This window comes from Saccharomyces eubayanus, chromosome I (genome assembly GCF_001298625.1).
Source record: "Saccharomyces eubayanus strain FM1318 chromosome I, whole genome shotgun sequence".
Classification (NCBI taxonomy): domain Eukaryota; kingdom Fungi; phylum Ascomycota; class Saccharomycetes; order Saccharomycetales; family Saccharomycetaceae; genus Saccharomyces; species Saccharomyces eubayanus.
This window is the reverse complement of record NC_030976.1, coordinates 43,397-60,928: the sequence shown is the minus strand read 5'-3', so window position 1 is coordinate 60,928 and position 17,532 is coordinate 43,397. Positions and strand designations below refer to the sequence as shown.

The 17,532-nt window shown below is 43.1% G+C and overlaps 9 protein-coding genes across 9 annotated transcripts; 4 read left to right on the top strand and 5 right to left on the bottom strand.

The window, feature by feature from the left end:
* Nucleotides 1–553: 553 nt before the first annotated feature.
* Nucleotides 554–2,836, top strand: GIP4 (protein phosphatase regulator GIP4; the record flags this gene model as incomplete). The annotated part of the gene is made up of 1 exon (XM_018363288.1): nt 554–2,836. The coding sequence occupies one exon, from the start codon at nt 554–556 to the stop codon at nt 2,834–2,836; it is 2,283 nt and encodes a 760-aa protein (XP_018224080.1).
* Nucleotides 2,837–3,088: 252 nt separating this feature from the next.
* On the top strand, nt 3,089–4,231 carry PRP45 (mRNA splicing protein PRP45; the record flags this gene model as incomplete). The annotated part of the gene is made up of 1 exon (XM_018363287.1): nt 3,089–4,231. One exon carries the CDS (start codon nt 3,089–3,091, stop codon nt 4,229–4,231), a length of 1,143 nt encoding a protein of 380 aa, XP_018224079.1.
* Nucleotides 4,232–4,315: 84 nt separating this feature from the next.
* On the bottom strand, nt 4,316–4,822 carry POP5 (RNA-binding protein POP5; the record flags this gene model as incomplete). The annotated part of the gene is made up of 1 exon (XM_018363286.1): nt 4,316–4,822. The coding sequence occupies one exon, from the start codon at nt 4,820–4,822 to the stop codon at nt 4,316–4,318; it is 507 nt and encodes a 168-aa protein (XP_018224078.1).
* A 751-nt stretch (nt 4,823–5,573) lies between these two features.
* FUN19 (Fun19p) lies at nt 5,574–6,806 on the top strand (the record flags this gene model as incomplete). The annotated part of the gene is made up of 1 exon (XM_018363285.1): nt 5,574–6,806. The coding sequence occupies one exon, from the start codon at nt 5,574–5,576 to the stop codon at nt 6,804–6,806; it is 1,233 nt and encodes a 410-aa protein (XP_018224077.1).
* A 117-nt stretch (nt 6,807–6,923) lies between these two features.
* Nucleotides 6,924–7,790, bottom strand: MTW1 (MIND complex subunit MTW1; the record flags this gene model as incomplete). The annotated part of the gene is made up of 1 exon (XM_018363284.1): nt 6,924–7,790. One exon carries the CDS (start codon nt 7,788–7,790, stop codon nt 6,924–6,926), a length of 867 nt encoding a protein of 288 aa, XP_018224076.1.
* A 284-nt stretch (nt 7,791–8,074) lies between these two features.
* FUN12 (translation initiation factor eIF5B) lies at nt 8,075–11,032 on the bottom strand (the record flags this gene model as incomplete). The annotated part of the gene is made up of 1 exon (XM_018363283.1): nt 8,075–11,032. One exon carries the CDS (start codon nt 11,030–11,032, stop codon nt 8,075–8,077), a length of 2,958 nt encoding a protein of 985 aa, XP_018224075.1.
* Nucleotides 11,033–11,305: 273 nt separating this feature from the next.
* RBG1 (GTP-binding protein RBG1) lies at nt 11,306–12,415 on the top strand (the record flags this gene model as incomplete). Its single annotated transcript, XM_018363282.1, has 1 exon — nt 11,306–12,415. One exon carries the CDS (start codon nt 11,306–11,308, stop codon nt 12,413–12,415), a length of 1,110 nt encoding a protein of 369 aa, XP_018224074.1.
* Nucleotides 12,416–12,627: 212 nt separating this feature from the next.
* Nucleotides 12,628–13,428, bottom strand: DI49_0024 (uncharacterized protein; the record flags this gene model as incomplete). Its single annotated transcript, XM_018363281.1, has 1 exon — nt 12,628–13,428. The coding sequence occupies one exon, from the start codon at nt 13,426–13,428 to the stop codon at nt 12,628–12,630; it is 801 nt and encodes a 266-aa protein (XP_018224073.1).
* Nucleotides 13,429–14,152: 724 nt separating this feature from the next.
* On the bottom strand, nt 14,153–15,655 carry CDC19 (pyruvate kinase CDC19; the record flags this gene model as incomplete). The annotated part of the gene is made up of 1 exon (XM_018363280.1): nt 14,153–15,655. One exon carries the CDS (start codon nt 15,653–15,655, stop codon nt 14,153–14,155), a length of 1,503 nt encoding a protein of 500 aa, XP_018224072.1.
* Nucleotides 15,656–17,532: the final 1,877 nt, after the last annotated feature.

Sequence of the window (17,532 nt, the reverse complement as noted above, 5' to 3'; positions counted from 1 at the left end):
GGCTTTATCCTCAATAGACGTTAACCTTTCACCTCTCTCCGCCACTTTATTTATGTTGTCTCTCATTATCCCCACGGTATTGTCAATTTCCTATGAAAAGAACGACACATTCAAAAGTATACGTATATACGATAGTGTCATATACTGTTAGTAAAACGCCTCTTACTAGATAGCTCTATGCGGTTTATTATGTACTTACAGCTTGCAGTTCAGCAGTCTTGGACTTGGACTGAACATTTTGAGGCCGCTCTTCATCCTGCTCGGGCATAGCATAAGGGTCAAAGGGAGTAGACGACGACATGGATGCTGGATACGTTGCCTTTGCTTCCGTTTTCTGCTCAAAACAGTACTGATGAACTAATAGCTGGCGATATTTCTTATAGATGCTGTAAGAAAGACCCTTAAAAGGCGCAACTACCCGGCCGCTGCCGGTAAAAGAGCGGGAAGAAGCATAATAAAGACCAATGTTTTGGGATGTATAAACGGTTGCAGAAGTGCTGGGAGTGCAGTTAGAGGCCGGTCATTGAGGATTCAGACTGTTGTGTGCTATAGTATGGTGGACGTGCAAAGGAGGAAAAAAATGCTTGCCAAGGCTGCTGCCGGAGCGTCTATTCCGGCAATCAAGGGTTCTGTTCCGTTGGACTCATTTGATATCAAGGTGATTCAGTACAAGAACGCTCTTTATAAGCTGAATGAGCTGAGCCGGCTGTTGAACGTGCTGGTGCCGCACTTGAAGAGGAAGGGGGACAGCGACTCGTACACGATCATCCCCCTTGTCAATTTCATCTTATCGCTTTGTGAGGGCCCTATATTTAGCGTGAACCCCGTATTGGCCAAAAGATATCACTTACTTTGCCGGTTCCAATCGGTGAAGCTGACTGAAGTGCAGCAGAAGTTATCGACAACTTTCGTCGACATCGATGGTTGGATGTTTCCCGAGGAGATGCCTCTAGAGCACTATAAATCGTGCATTTATAATAACCCGTTGCAGTGGAAGGTTTTGAATTCTCTTTCCTGCATTGCGCAAAATGCCATCAAGATATACGATGCAAAACTGAGTCAAATTCTGCTAGAGAGAGACGCTTACAAGGCGCGTTCGCTGCCATTAGACACTTCGGCCATTGAGGATTTGTTAAACCCGTTGGAAATGTCACTGATACTGGATCTTGCCGTCTTGATCAACGACCCGATAAAAGACAAGTCAACCTACTCCTTTTACAAGTTGCAGTGGCAGGTCATGGACAAGTTCAATTCATGTATTCATTCTAAAATTTTTCCCGTTCTGAGAACATATTATAACCAATTGCAGAAATTCTCGGAGACAAGGCCGGTTTCCCTATTAAACTTACAAAACAATCTGCCACATTGGGAGTGGACCTTACACAGGATGTACACCTTCCACTTGCGTGTTTTGTCTGTGCTATGTGTCATCATCAGTCTTTCCAGACAAATTTTCCTGCCGAACAAGCAGCATTTTCTGGATGTCAAGACAAGATTGTCCAGTCAAAACGCGTACCTATATGATTTGGTGATCAATGAGCTGATGGCGTTATTGTCCCCGCAAAGTGACGAGCTTTCGACTTTGGGGGAACTGCAAGAAGATCTAAAGATTTGGACTCAAACGACTCGTGCGGATAATAATTTATTGAGAACGCCTATTTTCCATCTCCAACCCGGTTTAATCATCGAATTGTTTAATAATCACATCAGCAAAATTATACCGAAATTGAGATCTATCATGACACTGCTATCCAATTGGATGGATTGCTGGAAATACATTGAGAAAAACTTCAAAGCTTTTGACAACGCAGATGTCGATTTACAAGATTTATTGAACGAAAAGCTGGCGAAAGATAAAACGGCATACATAGAACTTAGGAACACGAAAAGCAAGCTAAAGAAAAAGCCATCAATTTCAAAATTGTCAGCTTCCTCTTCTCCATCTCCTTCCCCCATGTCTTCGGCAAGCCCATCAAGACAACCCTCTTTAGAGGCCGTGAGAACAAAAGCAAGGGCGCATGTTACCTCAGCTTCATCAAGATCTCCCTCACTGTCGCCCACAAGAACAAATAGTAACAGCAAGACTGCAGAAATGAAGAAAAGCGTGGTGTCCCCGGAGAGAAGGAAGATAATTAACGGGAGAAGGCCAAGATCTTCATCTTTACAATCGTATACAAACAAACAACAAACAACATATTTGAGTTCTACTAGGCATCCGCCAATAATGCCACATTCAAAACTCAATAACCAGAGGTCTAATTCCTTACAAGCTTCCACTATGACCCTAAACCAAAAGATAGTGCAAGACACAGTGCGACACTTGATGAACAAAACTTCCTCTACGCCTTCCTCGTCCGTATCCTCCTCGTCGGCGCCCTCACCAAAGGTATCGAGTATAAGTAACTCTCCCTCAGTGAAATCATCGAGCGCTCTGACAGCGAATGGCGGTGAAACCTTGGCTATAGAAACATTGTACCTGGATTCGGAATCAAACGCCGGCGAAATATCGACCAGAAGAGTAAGATTCACCGGTGTGCCACCAATGACGSACACAGAAAACCCCAAGCCAACGAAGATGGGGTGGTACAAGAAGCCGGCGGTGTTACACTATCCACCAATACCTGCCTCAGCAATGATCAAGCCATTACAACATAAGTCCAAGTATAGCACGTTAAGACAAGAAGAAGGGTTCACCTTCAGAAAAAGTCTTCGAGATGGATTAGAGTTGGAAAACGGTGAAACTAATGCAGAGACTAATATGATGCCATTTGGGATCGACATCAAAGAATCTGCAGGGCATCGAATAGCCACTAAGATCAGAAACAAATTGAGGTAGTCCACGCACTCACTACTACCACACCAGCCTATGTCCCCAAAAATATGCCTACTACTATACACATTCTCTTTTTTTTTCTGTTTAATGATTTAAAAGTACTCGATATAATAATATTTAATCTTAGCGTATTATTGTAGTTTTCGACGGAGTTAGATTTCCCACTGTAAAAATTCGATGATATAAGCTTCATAAAGGTCTCACTTGGCAAGTTGAGGCTACTTGAAGACGACATACCAGGTGCCCGAATCAAGAATGTTCAGCAGCAGACTACCACCTCCGAAACACTCACAACCCCAGACTTCGACGGATTTGAGCTCGGATCGTCTTGAGCCAGCAATATTAACTAATGAAATCGCGCAAAGCGTCAAGCTGGATGATTTTGTACCCAAGAGACAATCGAATTTCGAATTACCAGTGCCCCTACCAACCCAAACTGACATCCAAGAATGTGCAGCAAGAACCAAGTCATATATTCAGCGACTGGTGAACGCAAAATTGTCGAGTTCAAACAACAAGGCCTCATCGAGATACGTAACCGAAACACATCAAGCCCCCACCAGTCTAACACTGGATAACGGCCGCCAAATTGAAGTGGTATCTAAGCAAATGGACCCATTGCTGCCAAGGTTTGTTGGGAAAAAGGCCAGGAAGGTGGTAGCACCCACGGTAAGTGATGAAGTGGTGCCCGTTCTTCATATGGGTGGTAGCAATGAAACGGGTGAGGCTGATCCAAATGACTGGAAGATACCAGCAGCTGTTTCGAACTGGAAGAACCCCAATGGATATACTGTGGCCTTGGAAAGACGTGTGGGGAAAGCCGCTGACGGTGAACGTGTCATTAACGATGGGTTTATGAAACTATCCGAGGCGTTGGAAGGTGCTGACAAGAAAGCCAGACAAGAGATCAAGTCCAAAATGGATTTGAAACGACGTGCTATGGAACAAGAAGCGTTGGCCAAGGAATCTAAGTTGAAAGAGTTGAGCCAGCGAGCCAGACAACACCACGGAGCCCCTCAAACGGGGGCCGTGGTGAAACCCAAGAAGCAAATGAGCACAGTGGCTAGACTAAAAGAGCTGGCCTACTCTCAAGGAAGAGATGTGTCGGATAAAGTGATTCTGGGCGCTGCTAGGCGCTCAGAGCAGCCCGACCTGCAGTACGATTCGAGGTTTTTCACCAGAGGTGCCAATGCCTCCTCCAAGAGACACGAGGACCAAGTGTACGACAACCCGCTGTTTGCTCAACAGGACATCGACAGCATATACAAGACCAACTACGAGCAGCTGGACCAAGCGGTCAATGCGAAAAGCGAAGGTGCCAGCGGGTCTCATGGCCCCATTCAGTTCACTAAAGCAGAATCCAAGGACAAACCTGATGAATATGGGGTTCAGAAATGAATAGTGGGCGGCGGTCTGTTCCCTTTCCAGGCATTGCATTAAAACATAAAAAAATATAACTGCATATACATCTACATATATATTCTAATCGGTGTCGTTTTCGTTTTCGTTTTCGTTTTCGTTCTCGAGTTTCTTAAAGTCGTTAATCAGGAACTCATTATCGCACTTTATCAAATTTAAAATTTTAGAGTTCCTTCTGATAGCAAACTGCTCGATCTTCTTAATGGTCCCACTCACCTTGACGGGGTTCACGATCAGCCCACCAACATCACCAATTTTCRACATCAGCATCAACGCCATAATGACAAGATCACAATCCTCTCGATGACATCGGATTATCCCCGTAGACGTCCTATTAGAGAAGTACTTCAACTGCAAGAGAGAGCTGCACTTGGCAGACCCATAGTCGCCCAGATTCAACGACAGCGAGCGTCGTATCTCTTGGATTATAGCCTTTATGGATACTTCAGCGGGCGATGCCCTGTGGTGCGACAACAGAATGTCGCCCTTGGACAAGGATTCTTCGACACTGATGTCTGTAGGAGGGTACAGGATTTCGAATAGGATGTATCTGCTCTTTAAACGCACCATTTCTGGGGGGTTGCTCTGCTTGTGGCACTATTTGATGCGTATTACCTAGAATAATCAAAAGTGAAATTTTTCAAGAGCGCTAAACAAGAACAAAACAAAACAAAGACAAGAAGCAAAAGCAAGACAACCAGATAAGAACCCGCGGGAGCAAGATGGTGTGTACGTTACACGGTTTATGGAGCTGCTTGAACGACCTTGAATAGCAGGAAGAAAACCCTAGAGTTTTTGAGGGTTGTCCGACGAGAGCGTCGAAGGTTATCGTGGAAACACATGGTGGCGCCGACTAAAACATGGCAAGACATGCTTAATGTCGACAGCAGCAGCAGGCCCAGATATGGGATTCCCAGCCAGTTGGGCCTGTCTATGCCAAATACCAAAAGCAAGTTTCTTTTGGCTCTGGCTCTATAGAAGAAGATAATTAGCATCGTGAAACTGGCTCTCCAAACTCCACTTACACATCGGCACGATGTCATGACAACCATCCAGATCATAATGGCGCAATTGGGTCTCTGGAAGAGCATGCGTCTCACACAACTAGCATCATCGCATCTTTATTGTACTAAAACCAATTTAGAACTGTTGAAACAGCCGTGCACCGCCGCCAGATAAGGTGCAGGGGTCTATCAAGAAGCCCCTTCTTCTACTAAGAGAAACGGTTATAAAAGTGGCCACATCGCTCATCCCATCCCCGCTGTAGTCTCCACTCGACATCATTAAGTAGGATATTCGCGCATCTGATCAAAGGGAAAACATGGGTTTGTGTTCTCCTGAATCTGAAAAGTCTCAATTAAACATGGACTACACTTCAAAGAACGGTTCGCAATCCATTTTTAAGCACCTTAACCGGCATCTGAAACTCAATAACAACAATAACAACGACAATAACAATTTGAACGGCGCAAACATGAGCAGTTATAGCAATCACTCACCATACGACCCCTCATACGACGCAAGGATCAATCAGAACCCACAAAATAGCGGCACCGGATGCTTTTCTGGCAGCATTGACTCTTTGATGGATGAGCACATAATACCATCGCCACCTTTGTCACCCAAAGAGGAGTCGGATTTCCAGCACGATGCTTCATCTCACATATCCTCGTCAGCACTGGTGGGTGCCACGCCCAAGGGGCCTGTAGAGAATGTGTTGACCGTAAAGCCTGCGTGGCCCAATGGGTTAACAAGGAAGAGATACCGCTACGCCACTTATGGGTTTTTGTCCCAATACAAAATTTTCAGCAATTTGGCACAACCATATTCCAAGAACATCATCAACAGGTATAACAATCTGGCCTATAACAACAGATACAAGTATTCCAAGTATAACGATGAATTAACCCCTTCTTCTTCAAGGTTACCTTCTCCGCTAGCATCCCCGAATTTGAACAGACAATCAAGATATAATATGAGGAAACAGGTCCTTTACAACAGCAATCTGGGCAAGTTTGAATCTGACACTGAATGGATATCAAGGGAACGCAAAGTGTACTCACCGCAAAGAAGGACAATGACGACCAGTCCACACCGTGCCAAGAAGTTTTCACCCTCAGCATCCGCGCCTCATACTAATATTGCATCCATGGAGGCCATCCATGAAGCCCCTCAATACGTTCCCAATATCTCATGGAAAAAACTGCCTGATTTCTCTCCACCATTATCCACGCTACCTCCAGACACTAACAAATCACTCAAGATCGAGTGGAAGGGGTCCCCGATGGACCTGTCCGCAGACCCGCTGAGGGACGAACTGCATCCCGCCGAATTAGTGCTGGCTCAAACGCTAAGGCTACCTTGCGATTTGTATTTGGATTCCAAGAAAAGGTTGTTTCTGGAAAAGGTTTATAGATTAAGGAAGGGGTTGCCGTTTAGAAGAACCGATGCTCAGAAAGCTTGTAGGATTGATGTCAATAAAGCATCAAGATTGTTTCAAGCTTTTGAGAAAGTCGGCTGGCTAAGGGATTCGAATTTTACAAAATACTTATGATACCCAGGGAGTTATGCATTTTTTTCATTTTTTTTTTTAGCACTTCTTAGTAACACATCCGTAAATACATACATAAATACCTACTCACACTACATCAAACATTCTTTTCGCGTCATATTATAATACATCATCGAGTAAATCCAATCGAGGTTCTTCGATATCTAGTTTGACAGCTTCCTTCCCTTGCACCCCTATACTAGATTCAGCGGACTGGCCTTCTGTCTCGCCATCGCCTAGTAACCCCAACCTCCGTAAGATATTGTTAGTCCTTATGTCTATATATCGCGTTCTATAATCCTTGCTGTGTTTCCCATTGGCCTTCAGTTTTTGTAATAGTGCCTCCACTTCCTCTGTTGAACTGGTGCTTTCACTATCCACGTATAATTTTCGTAATGAACTACTCAGTAATGTCATTGTGTCGTCTATAGGTTTTAACGACTCCAAAATCTTTTGCAACTGCTCGTCATCCTTGCACTTCAACAAGTCACTCAGTTTCTGCTTGAAACCTCTTATGCTAACGAGTAGTTTTTTCACTTTGGCAACCCTTTTCATTAACATTTCATTTTTTTTGAATGCCAATTCAACGTCATTCACTTTCTCTCTGAGTTCCTCCTCGCTCCTTTTTATCTCGTTATCATTCACAATAACCAGATCCTTTTGGTTCTCTAGTCTGAAAACATTGGCATCTAAAAACTCTTCAGGAATTCGGAGAACGTTTCTCAAAACATATAATTCTAGTTTATCAAAATTTTTATCCACAGAATTCTCCAATAGCGACTCCAACTTGGCCACTCCGTTTTTGATCTCTTCCCCATAATCCTCTTCACCAATCCGACTCTTGGATAACAAATACTTTTCCATGGCAGCTGTGCACTTATACATAATTTCATTCACAGCATTGATGATATCATCAACGAGCGAGATAGGTGGGTACCCTAAATGCTCCGTCAGTATTGACGTCGATCTCATTGTCGGTGCCGACATAGCTTCTCTGGTCGTTCGAGTTGGCCTTTTACCGTCTGTTGATGAAGATGAAGATCATCTATGTATTCACTTCTTTATTATTTATCTTTTTTATTTACGCGTAATACAAATTTCTCAAACGTTTCAAAAAGTAACGAGACAAAGTAATATGATATGGCAATAAAAATAAGATAGAATTAAAAACTAATACACAAAGGCTCACATTTTTTATATACACTTATTTATTTTAATTCATTAAAGTTTGCAGAATGTGATGTGGGTTAACAAGTTGGTGTTCGCACTGCTCATTCGATACCAAAAACGACCTTCAACTTCTTCAACAGTAGCCAATCAGATCTAGCAACTTGGTCTCTGAATGCTTTGTCCTTCAAAGTATCCAGAGATCTTCTTGAAATCATGGAATATAATGTATCAGATTCGTCAACATGACGACCCCAGATAGGTTGTTGGCCAGAAGGATCTTCCAGACGGACAGCAACACCGGCGGCAGTTTGGCCCTTCTTGACTTCTGGAACAGGTTGATGGTTGATTTCCAAAGAAATGACTCTACCCAACAGTAAAGTTTGCTTTTCCTTGGTGATTGGATCAATTTTAACAGTACATATTGGAGTCCCCACACGTAGAGTACCTTCCAAAACATCTACACCCACGATCATTGGACCACGCTTGTTGATGATTTGTAAAGTTTGTAAGACACATGGGAAAATAGCATAATCTAAGAAATCTTTACGACGTTCTTCCAATAGTTTCTCTTGGTATGCAGTAAATGAATCGAATAAGTGATAGATAATGTCGGCATTAAAGATTCTAATACCTTCTTGTTCGGCATATTGTTCAGCTTCCTTATCCACTTTGACATCGAAACACAACATTACGGCATATTCTGGTGCCTTTTCTAACATTGTAGAAGCCTTCATAACATCACGCTTGTAGACTGGACCTAACCCGATAGACATCACAGGGATCTTCATATCCTTCAAGAAATCCAATAAGGCTTCCAAAGAACCCAAGGTGGAAGCTTGCACAACAACACCTCTACCGGCAGTGTCGACGGAATCCAGCAACCCGGTTAAATCATCCATAACATCGTCCATTAGTTCATCTTCGTCATCTTCTGGACCGACAACCAATAATCTAGAACCGGAAACGGCTTTCTCTAGATCGTTAGCAGCAATCTTAACACCTAAAGCAGCTTTGACTTCCTTGTGATGAACATATTCGGACTTCAAACGTAATTCACGCAATGGTTGCGGTGTTAGTAGGGCTCTGATATTCGTTACAATTGGGCCATTCATACCACATAATACGATACGATCACCTTCTCTTAAGTAACCATTAGACAAGATGACATCAATGGTGGTACCGAAACCTTCCACAACTTTAACTTCCAAAACAGTGGCTTCCACATGAGACAAGTACATCAATTGCTTAGACATTCTCTTTTGGGTTAATTCCAATAGTAACCACAATAAATCTGGAACACCTTCACCGGTGACGGCAGATGTTGGAACAATAGAGACGTATTTAGCCATGTTTTTGTTTTGGAAATACAATTCTGAATTTAAACCTTGCTCGGATAGTTCTAATTGGATTTTGGAATATCTAGATTGGAACTCTTCTTGAACGGCTCTCGCTTGCTTTGCAAAGGAGGCTCTGAATGATTCGTTTGGAATAGGTTTCCAGTCGTATAATCTATCGATCTTATTCAAGGCAACAATAAATGGAGCCTTTCTATCTCTTAATAGTTTGATAGACTCGATGGTTTGTTGTTCCAAACCATGCATAATATCAATAACCAAAATGGCAATGTTACACAATGAGGAACCTCTCGAACGTAAATTGGAGAAAGATTCGTGACCTGGGGTATCAATGACCAAAAGACCTGGAACATCGAAAGTTTGCTTTTCGTACTGAGTCATGACCTTTGTCTTGGACTTGATGGCATCGATTGGGAAATAGGTGGCACCAATTTGTTGGGTAATACCACCAGCTTCACCACCTTGAACGTTGGTTTGTCTAACCTTATCTAACAATTTAGTCTTACCGGTATCAACATGACCCAAGATACAACAAATTGGAGAACGTAGATCTTTCTTGTTTGGGGAAGAACTGGATGGGGTTGGTGTACTGGCAGGAGTGCTTCTGACAATTTCCTCCACTTGACTAGATTCTTCTTCTTCTTCATTACCTTCGTGGTTTTCATCTTCATCTTCATGATCTTCTGGATTTGTAGTAGATTCTTGGGCGGTAGACGTTTCCTCGTTGGTTTCCTCTTCATCGTCTTCACCGAAATCCAGATTCTCCCAATCGTCAATCAAGACATCCTCAGATTCTTTGATGTCATCGGGTATGACTTCGGCATCCTTCTTGGAATCAGACTTGACGGCTTCTGAGGTTGCTTCTTGGGTTGTTCTCTTCTTCTTCTTGTTGTAGACGACCTTCTTTGGTTTACTTTCTTCGCCTTCCTTCTTAGACAAACCAGCAACTTTAACGTTACTAGAAGACAAAAGTGCAGCACGTCTTCTTTCCAACAATTTCTTTTCCTCCTTTTGCTTTCTGGTCAACAGCTTACCTTCAGCCTTTAATTTCTCACGCTTGGCCCTCTCCTTCTCCTTCTTGGCAGATCTGGATTCTTCAAGCAATTTTTCTTCGTTGGCCAACCTTTCTTCTTCTTCTTTTTCCAATCTTTCTTCTTCCTCTCTTTCGAACTTTTCCTGTTCTTCAATCTGTTTCTTTAACTCCAATTGACGTCTCAAAGCAGCCAAACCAGCAGGCACTTTCTTGGCGGGCTTCTTGGTGCTAGTGCTTGGCTTGTCATTGTCGCCATTCTGAGACTTTTGGGCCTTTTCAGCAGCAGCCTTTTCGACATTTTGCTTGTTCAACTCCTTATTCTTTTCCTTCTGGGCCTGCTGTTGGGCCTTCTTCTTGGCAGCTTGCTCTTTCTTCTTCTGCTTCTCCATTTCCTTCTTTTCCTTCTCCTTTTCCTTCTTGGATTTCAGCACAGGCTTACCGTCTTTCTTGTCTTCGGTGACCTTCTTTTCTTGCTTCTTCTTGGACTGCTTCAAAGCAGACATGAAGTCCTCTTCAGTGGCTTCAGTAGCCTCTTTGGAAGTGTCTTCTACTTCCATACTACTTTCCGGTTCTGGGGTTGGTGTGGCGCCGATTTCTTCGCCCTGGGGAGCGTCCTCTTCGAAATCCTCGTCCCAGTAGTTCTTTTGGTCCTTCTTGCTCTTCTTCGCCATCTTCACACTTGTCTGATGCTTCTAATTATCCTTCTTTGCCCCTTCAAACAGCACCCTGACCATTTAATATAGTGCAAGATCTCTTCCTTTCAATGGGTTAAAGCTTGAAAAATTTTTCACATCACAAGCGACGAGAGCCTGTTTTTTTTCATCGATGAGCTATAAGAGTTTTCCACTTTGATGATGGAGGATTACTGTTATAGTGATGCAATGGGGGTGGTATTTGGAGCCGGGTGCGGTAAGTGCAAGCATAGTGTTGTCGATTGAGCAAGGATGTCTACCACTGTTGAAAAAATTAAAGCTGTCGAGGATGAAATGGCCCGTACCCAAAAGAATAAGGCCACATCCTTCCATCTGGGTCAGTTGAAGGCCAAGCTGGCCAAGCTGAGAAGAGAACTACTAACCAGTGCCTCCTCTGGTAGCGGTGGTGGTGCTGGTGTGGGGTTTGATGTGGCCAGAACTGGGGTGGCTAGTGTGGGGTTTGTCGGGTTCCCGTCGGTGGGTAAATCCACACTATTGTCCAAGTTGACTGGTACGGAGTCTGAAGTTGCCGAGTATGAGTTTACCACGTTGGTCACCGTGCCAGGTGTTATCCGTTACAAAGGTGCCAAGATCCAAATGCTAGATTTGCCTGGTATCATCGACGGTGCTAAAGATGGTAGAGGTAGAGGTAAGCAAGTCATTGCCGTGGCCAGAACTTGTAACCTGTTATTTATCATTCTGGATGTTAACAAGCCTTTGCTCCATAAGCAAATCATTGAGAAAGAACTGGAAGGTGTGGGGATCCGTTTGAACAAGTCTCCACCTGACATTTTGATCAAGAAGAAAGAAAAGGGTGGTATTTCTATCACGAACACAGTTCCTTTGACCCACTTGGGGACCGACGAAATCAGAGCCGTGATGGGTGAATACAGAATAAATAGTGCAGAGATTGCCATCAGATGTGATGCGACTGTGGATGACTTGATTGATGTCCTGGAGGCCTCGTCCAGAAGGTACATGCCTGCAGTTTATGCTTTGAACAAGATCGATTCCCTATCGTTAGAAGAACTGGAGTTGCTATACAGAATCCCCAACGCGGTCCCCATCTCGTCCGGTCAAGATTGGAATTTGGATGAGTTGTTGCAAGTCATGTGGGATAGGTTGAACCTAGTCCGTATTTACACTAAACCAAAGGGCCAAATACCTGATTTTACCGATCCGGTGGTCTTAAGATCGGACCACTGTAGTGTCAAAGATTTCTGTAACCAAATCCATAAATCGTTGGTGGACGATTTCAGAAATGCTTTAGTTTTCGGTAGCAGTGTCAAGCACCAACCTCAGTATGTGGGGTTGAACCATGTTTTGGAAGACGAAGATGTCGTTACTATCTTGAAGAAATGATTACCGAATCAACTAAAAAATAGACAAAAAGACAAAAAAATAAATCATAATGAAATATACAAGCAATTGTATTCGAAATGGGGGTATTGGTTTTTTTTTTACTGGTTTTTTTTTACCGTTCGTGTATAGAATATCTATAGCCTTAACTACATTTACATAACAATAAAAATCCAGTCGTATCAATATCACGTTTTCAAAGCAAGGGCTACATCTTAGAAATGACCTCGTTTAATATGCTCGCTGGGGCCCGTAAGACTCTTGTTATCGACGAAGTAATTCTCGGGTGGGTTGCCACACCTTCTCTTAGAGGAACACTTTGACCTTTGTTGTAGTATTTCTGGGGCTTGCGCGAGCTCTTGTAGTCCTTTGTCGTTTAGAATATCAAATTCATCGCATGCATTAATGGGTAAGTTCAGGATTGCTCTCGTGTACTGTAAAGACTCCTGAATAGTCACTGATGGGTGACAAGCAATTACTCTAGATACGAGAAATTTGATGAGTGTAGGATCATGTGAGTGTGATGATACCACCAAGATGTTACCGAGATGTTTAAAAGATTTAAAAAGTGTCAATAGATCATTGAACGCCTGGTATTGCACCAACGGTTCGCCGGTGAGAACGTTTGAATTACAAAATTGCGGTAGTGACTGGATTTTGCCAAACCTTGTTAAGGATAACGGGGTGTTTGTTTTTCCCATTTGTAAGTACTGACTGACGAATTTCTGTAATAGAATCGTATTATTTCGATTATACAATTCCACTGGCGTCTCTATCGTTTCTTGGGTTGACGACGAATCAAAATTTACAATTAGTGAATTTGAATGCTGGAAATACACAGTATAAAACGATGCTATCTTCTCAGTAGTTAGGTTAACACCTATAATAAATTTGATATTCTCGTACTGTAAAAGAATAGGCTGTGCTAGTACTTCACAGGACCCGAAAAAAATATTATTGTCCAGCTGCTGCAATCGCAAATCATCCGTCTCTGGGCTTTCCTCCTCCACAGTCATATCAATCGTTGTACCCGTTGATTATGTGTATCTATTCTCGACTAAACTAATTGATTATATACGCAATTGTGTTGTTAATCATATCTAGTGCAGCTAACTCTAGAAAGTACTACATTTCTTCCCGTCGAGACATTCTGCAAACAAGCAATGGCATTATGAAATAGAGACAGTGGATGGACAGAATATTATATACAGAGGAGCCTTTAACATTTTGGTCGATAAGAGAGGTAATCTTTCTTGAAATTTTCGAACGCGAATTAAAAATAGGACACTAATGGAATCTGTCCGCGTCATTTTTTATGATGGATAAATACAATACAATCAGCAAACAAAGGCTTAGAGGCTGGGGATCGGCGGTAGCTCCTGCATGCACGTCTGTGCAATCAGGGCCGCTGAATTGTGTGGATCTTGATCAAGTTGCGCGTGGTTTACATGCTCTCGGTGGTTTATTTTTGCGTTTGAGCCACTTGTTACGATATGGCTTAGCAGCCCTGACTTACTCACTTCTCTATGCCTACTTTTGGGTTACGCCTGCACCAAAGTACAAAATGGCATTGTAAGAACAACATAATACTCTTTTTATAGAATACCTTATAAAATGTATGTTATTTAAGTAACTTGTAAATCTTTATTTGAGATAAAAATAAAAACCATGTCTGTATATAAAATTTAAAAAATAAAATTTAACAAAAAATAATATCTTCATTCAATCATGATTCTTTTTTTAAACAGTAGAGACTTGCAAAGTGTTGGAGTGACCAGCACCGGCCTTGAAACCTTGGATGGAGACGTAAGTGTCGTTGTCCTTCAAGATACCGAATTCCTTAGCCTTTTGAATACCGAAGTTGATACGGGCTTCAACATCTTCAGTCCAGTCAGAGACAGCTTCCTTTTCGAAAACGAATGGGAAGACACCTCTGTACAAGTGAGAGAATCTGGCGGCTCTTGGGCATCTGGTGACCAAGATGATTGGACAGTTTGGTCTGTACTTGGAAACCAATCTTGGGGTGTTACCGGAAGTGGACAAGACAATGATAGCCTTGGCCTTTTGTTCGAAAACAGCGGCGACAGCAGAGGCAGCGACGGTTTCGGTGGTAGAGGTTGGCTTTGGAGTACAGTTTCTCATGTCATCGTAGTTTGGCAAGTAAGCAATAGCTTGTTCGGCAATGACAGCGGTTTCAGCCATGGTGGTAACGGCGTTGATTGGGTAGTTACCCTTGGCGGTTTCACCAGATAACATAACACAGTCAGCACCATCCAAGATAGCGTTACCAACATCGGAGACTTCAGCTCTGGTTGGTCTTGGGTTGTAGGTCATGGATTCCAACATTTGGGTAGCACAGATAACTGGCTTACCGGCCAAGTTAGACTTAGCGATCAATTTCTTTTGAACGGCCAAGACTTCTGGGGCTGGGATTTCGATACCTAAGTCACCTCTGGCAACCATAACACCGTCAGTGACCTTCAAGATTTCGTCGAAGTTGTTAACACCTTGTTGGTTTTCAATCTTGACAATGATCTTGACGTCCTTACCTTCTTCACCCAAAACTTCTCTGATGGTCAAAACATCGTTGGCGGTTCTGATGAAAGAAGCGAAGACCATGTGGACACCGTTTCTGACACCGAATCTCAAATCTTCCTTGTCCTTTTCGGACAAAGCTGGCAAATCGACATCGGTACCTGGCAAGTTAACACCCTTGTGGGAACAGATCTTACCGGCGTTCATGGCCTTGACCTTCAAAGTCTTAGAGTCAACGACTTCCAAAACTTCGAAAGACAAAACACCATCATCAACGTAGATGATTTTACCAGCGGAGATAACCTTGGTGATGTTCTTGTAGTCGACGAACATGACCTTGTCATCACAAGCCTTAGCGTACTTGTCATCGGTAGAGAAGATCATTTCGTGGTTTGGTGGGATTGGGTAGTCGACATCGTTGGTGGTGGTACCAGTTCTGATTTCTGGACCCTTGGTGTCCAAAGCAATAGCCAATGGTCTACCTGGGTACAATTCTTCGGACTTTCTGGCGTTGTCAACAACAGACTTGTGGTATTCGTAAGAACCGTGAGAGAAGTTCATACGAACAATGTTCAAACCAGCCTTTCTCAAAGCAACCAAAGTTTCTGGGTTGTTGGTCTTTGGACCGATGGTACCAATGATGGAGGTTCTTCTCAAGTCGGAACCAGCAACAACGTTCAATGAAGTCAATCTTTCTAATCTAGACATTGTGATGATGTTTTATTTGTTTTGATTGTGGTCTTGTAAGCAAAACAAAAAGAAGTAAAATATATTAGCCAAGAATAAAACACTAGAAGAAAATAATAATAAACAAGAAAGAAGATAGAATATAGTGAGAAGGAGATTGTAATATAAGTAGTAGAAAGAGGTTCTCCAAAATGAAAAGTTACTAAAGAGTATTTATAATTGAAAAAAAAAAGCCAAAGAGAAAGTTTCAATGGGGAGCCTTTTTTTTTTTCTGGAAGATACTAATTGTATCAACCATCATGGGAAGGGAACCGAATTCCTTAGAAGACATCACAAGCATTCAATACCACAAGAGAAAAAAAAAAGTATGCATTGGGCTAAGATCCATCTAACAAAAGCACTCACTCAACTCAACTGAGTTTACGAAAAGAAAAAAACTAGGCCAAAAACGACTTTGTGACGGTATGGAACCCGGTTACGTATTTTTCATGGTGAGTTCCAGTATGCGCATTTCCCGATGCGTCGACGAGAAAACGACCCACGTGGCAGCCGTTGGGTCGAGCGCCGGTTTCTGGATACAGTAATGTCCACACACACCACGCCTTAGAGGAATCCCGCCACTGGGACAGAAAAGGGAAAACAATAGAGCAGAAGAAGTGGAAGCCCGGCGTGTGGGTGTTTGCGCGGTTCGGGTGATTCCCGGAAAAATTCCCGGAAGAATTTTTCCGGAACGGAGTACGCGGAACGGGCCACGCCGGGCTACCCTGCCCTGTCACGTCCAACGAATCTGGGGGAAGGGGCCTCGGCGGCTAAAACCGGTATTTACACTTGGATCATCATCTAATATCTTTTTCTTTTTTTCTTGTGCTTGTCCCAGGGAAAGGGTTTTTTTTGGGAAGAGAACAAAACACCGCACCGGCGTTTTTGGTCATGACGGATCTTTGTTTGTAGGAGTGAGAGAGCCAACGTGCATATTAGTGGCCAAACAAAAAATCAGACCGGTCTGGCCTGTATTTCCGTTTCTTCGTGGCTTTTGAGCTTTCCGTGGCCTTCAACTTGCTCTTGCTGGAAAAAGTGACTCGGGATATTTTTAATGAGATATTAACTAGTTTGAGTGGTTTACCGCCTTTTTCACAATGATAAGCATAAAGTTTATGCTGACCAGAACCTAGCACACAAAAATACTTTTGGGTTTCATACAAACTGCTTCTTCTTAACTGTTACTACTGCTGATTATCTACACTTTTCTTTTTCTTTCCCTTTTTTTCCCTTTTTTTCATGTTTCGGTCTTGAATTTCCTTCAAAGGATTTAAAAGTTTAATAACGGTAGTATGGGATAAAAAATAAATCGAAAAAAAAAAACACGCTATACTATGTAACCCCCCGTTTAAAGGACCCAACTTCGAGCCGGTCCCATTAAAAGCTTATCCTCGATCTTTTGATTGCACTTGCACTTGCACTCGCGCTTACTCACTTCCCCCCTTCATTAGCGGCAGTTCTTTGCTTATTCAATTTTTTTCCCCTATTCTCGCTAAGGGAGGCTTTCGCAGTACTTTCGGTGCCTACGGTTTTGGTCCGTCTCATATCGGTCCTGCTGCGATCATTTATGGCATAGCACTTGAAGCCGACATGCTGTTAAGCAGCCTGTTGCAAAACAACCAAGCGACACGCCCGGGGACCCTGCAACACATCCTTGCATATGACGTTTCGAAATGGTTGCATATTGCAACGATAAGCCAGAGCCGTTTGCAACAGCTCGAGACGTGTGACTGCCCTCTGGGAAGGGGGGGGCGCGCCCCGATGGTAGCGCCGCGCATTGTGCATTCGAAAGGCCCGGTTTTTCCGCACGGCGTGGGATGTTACCCCCCACTCTTCTTTCTTTTTATCGATCTTGCCCT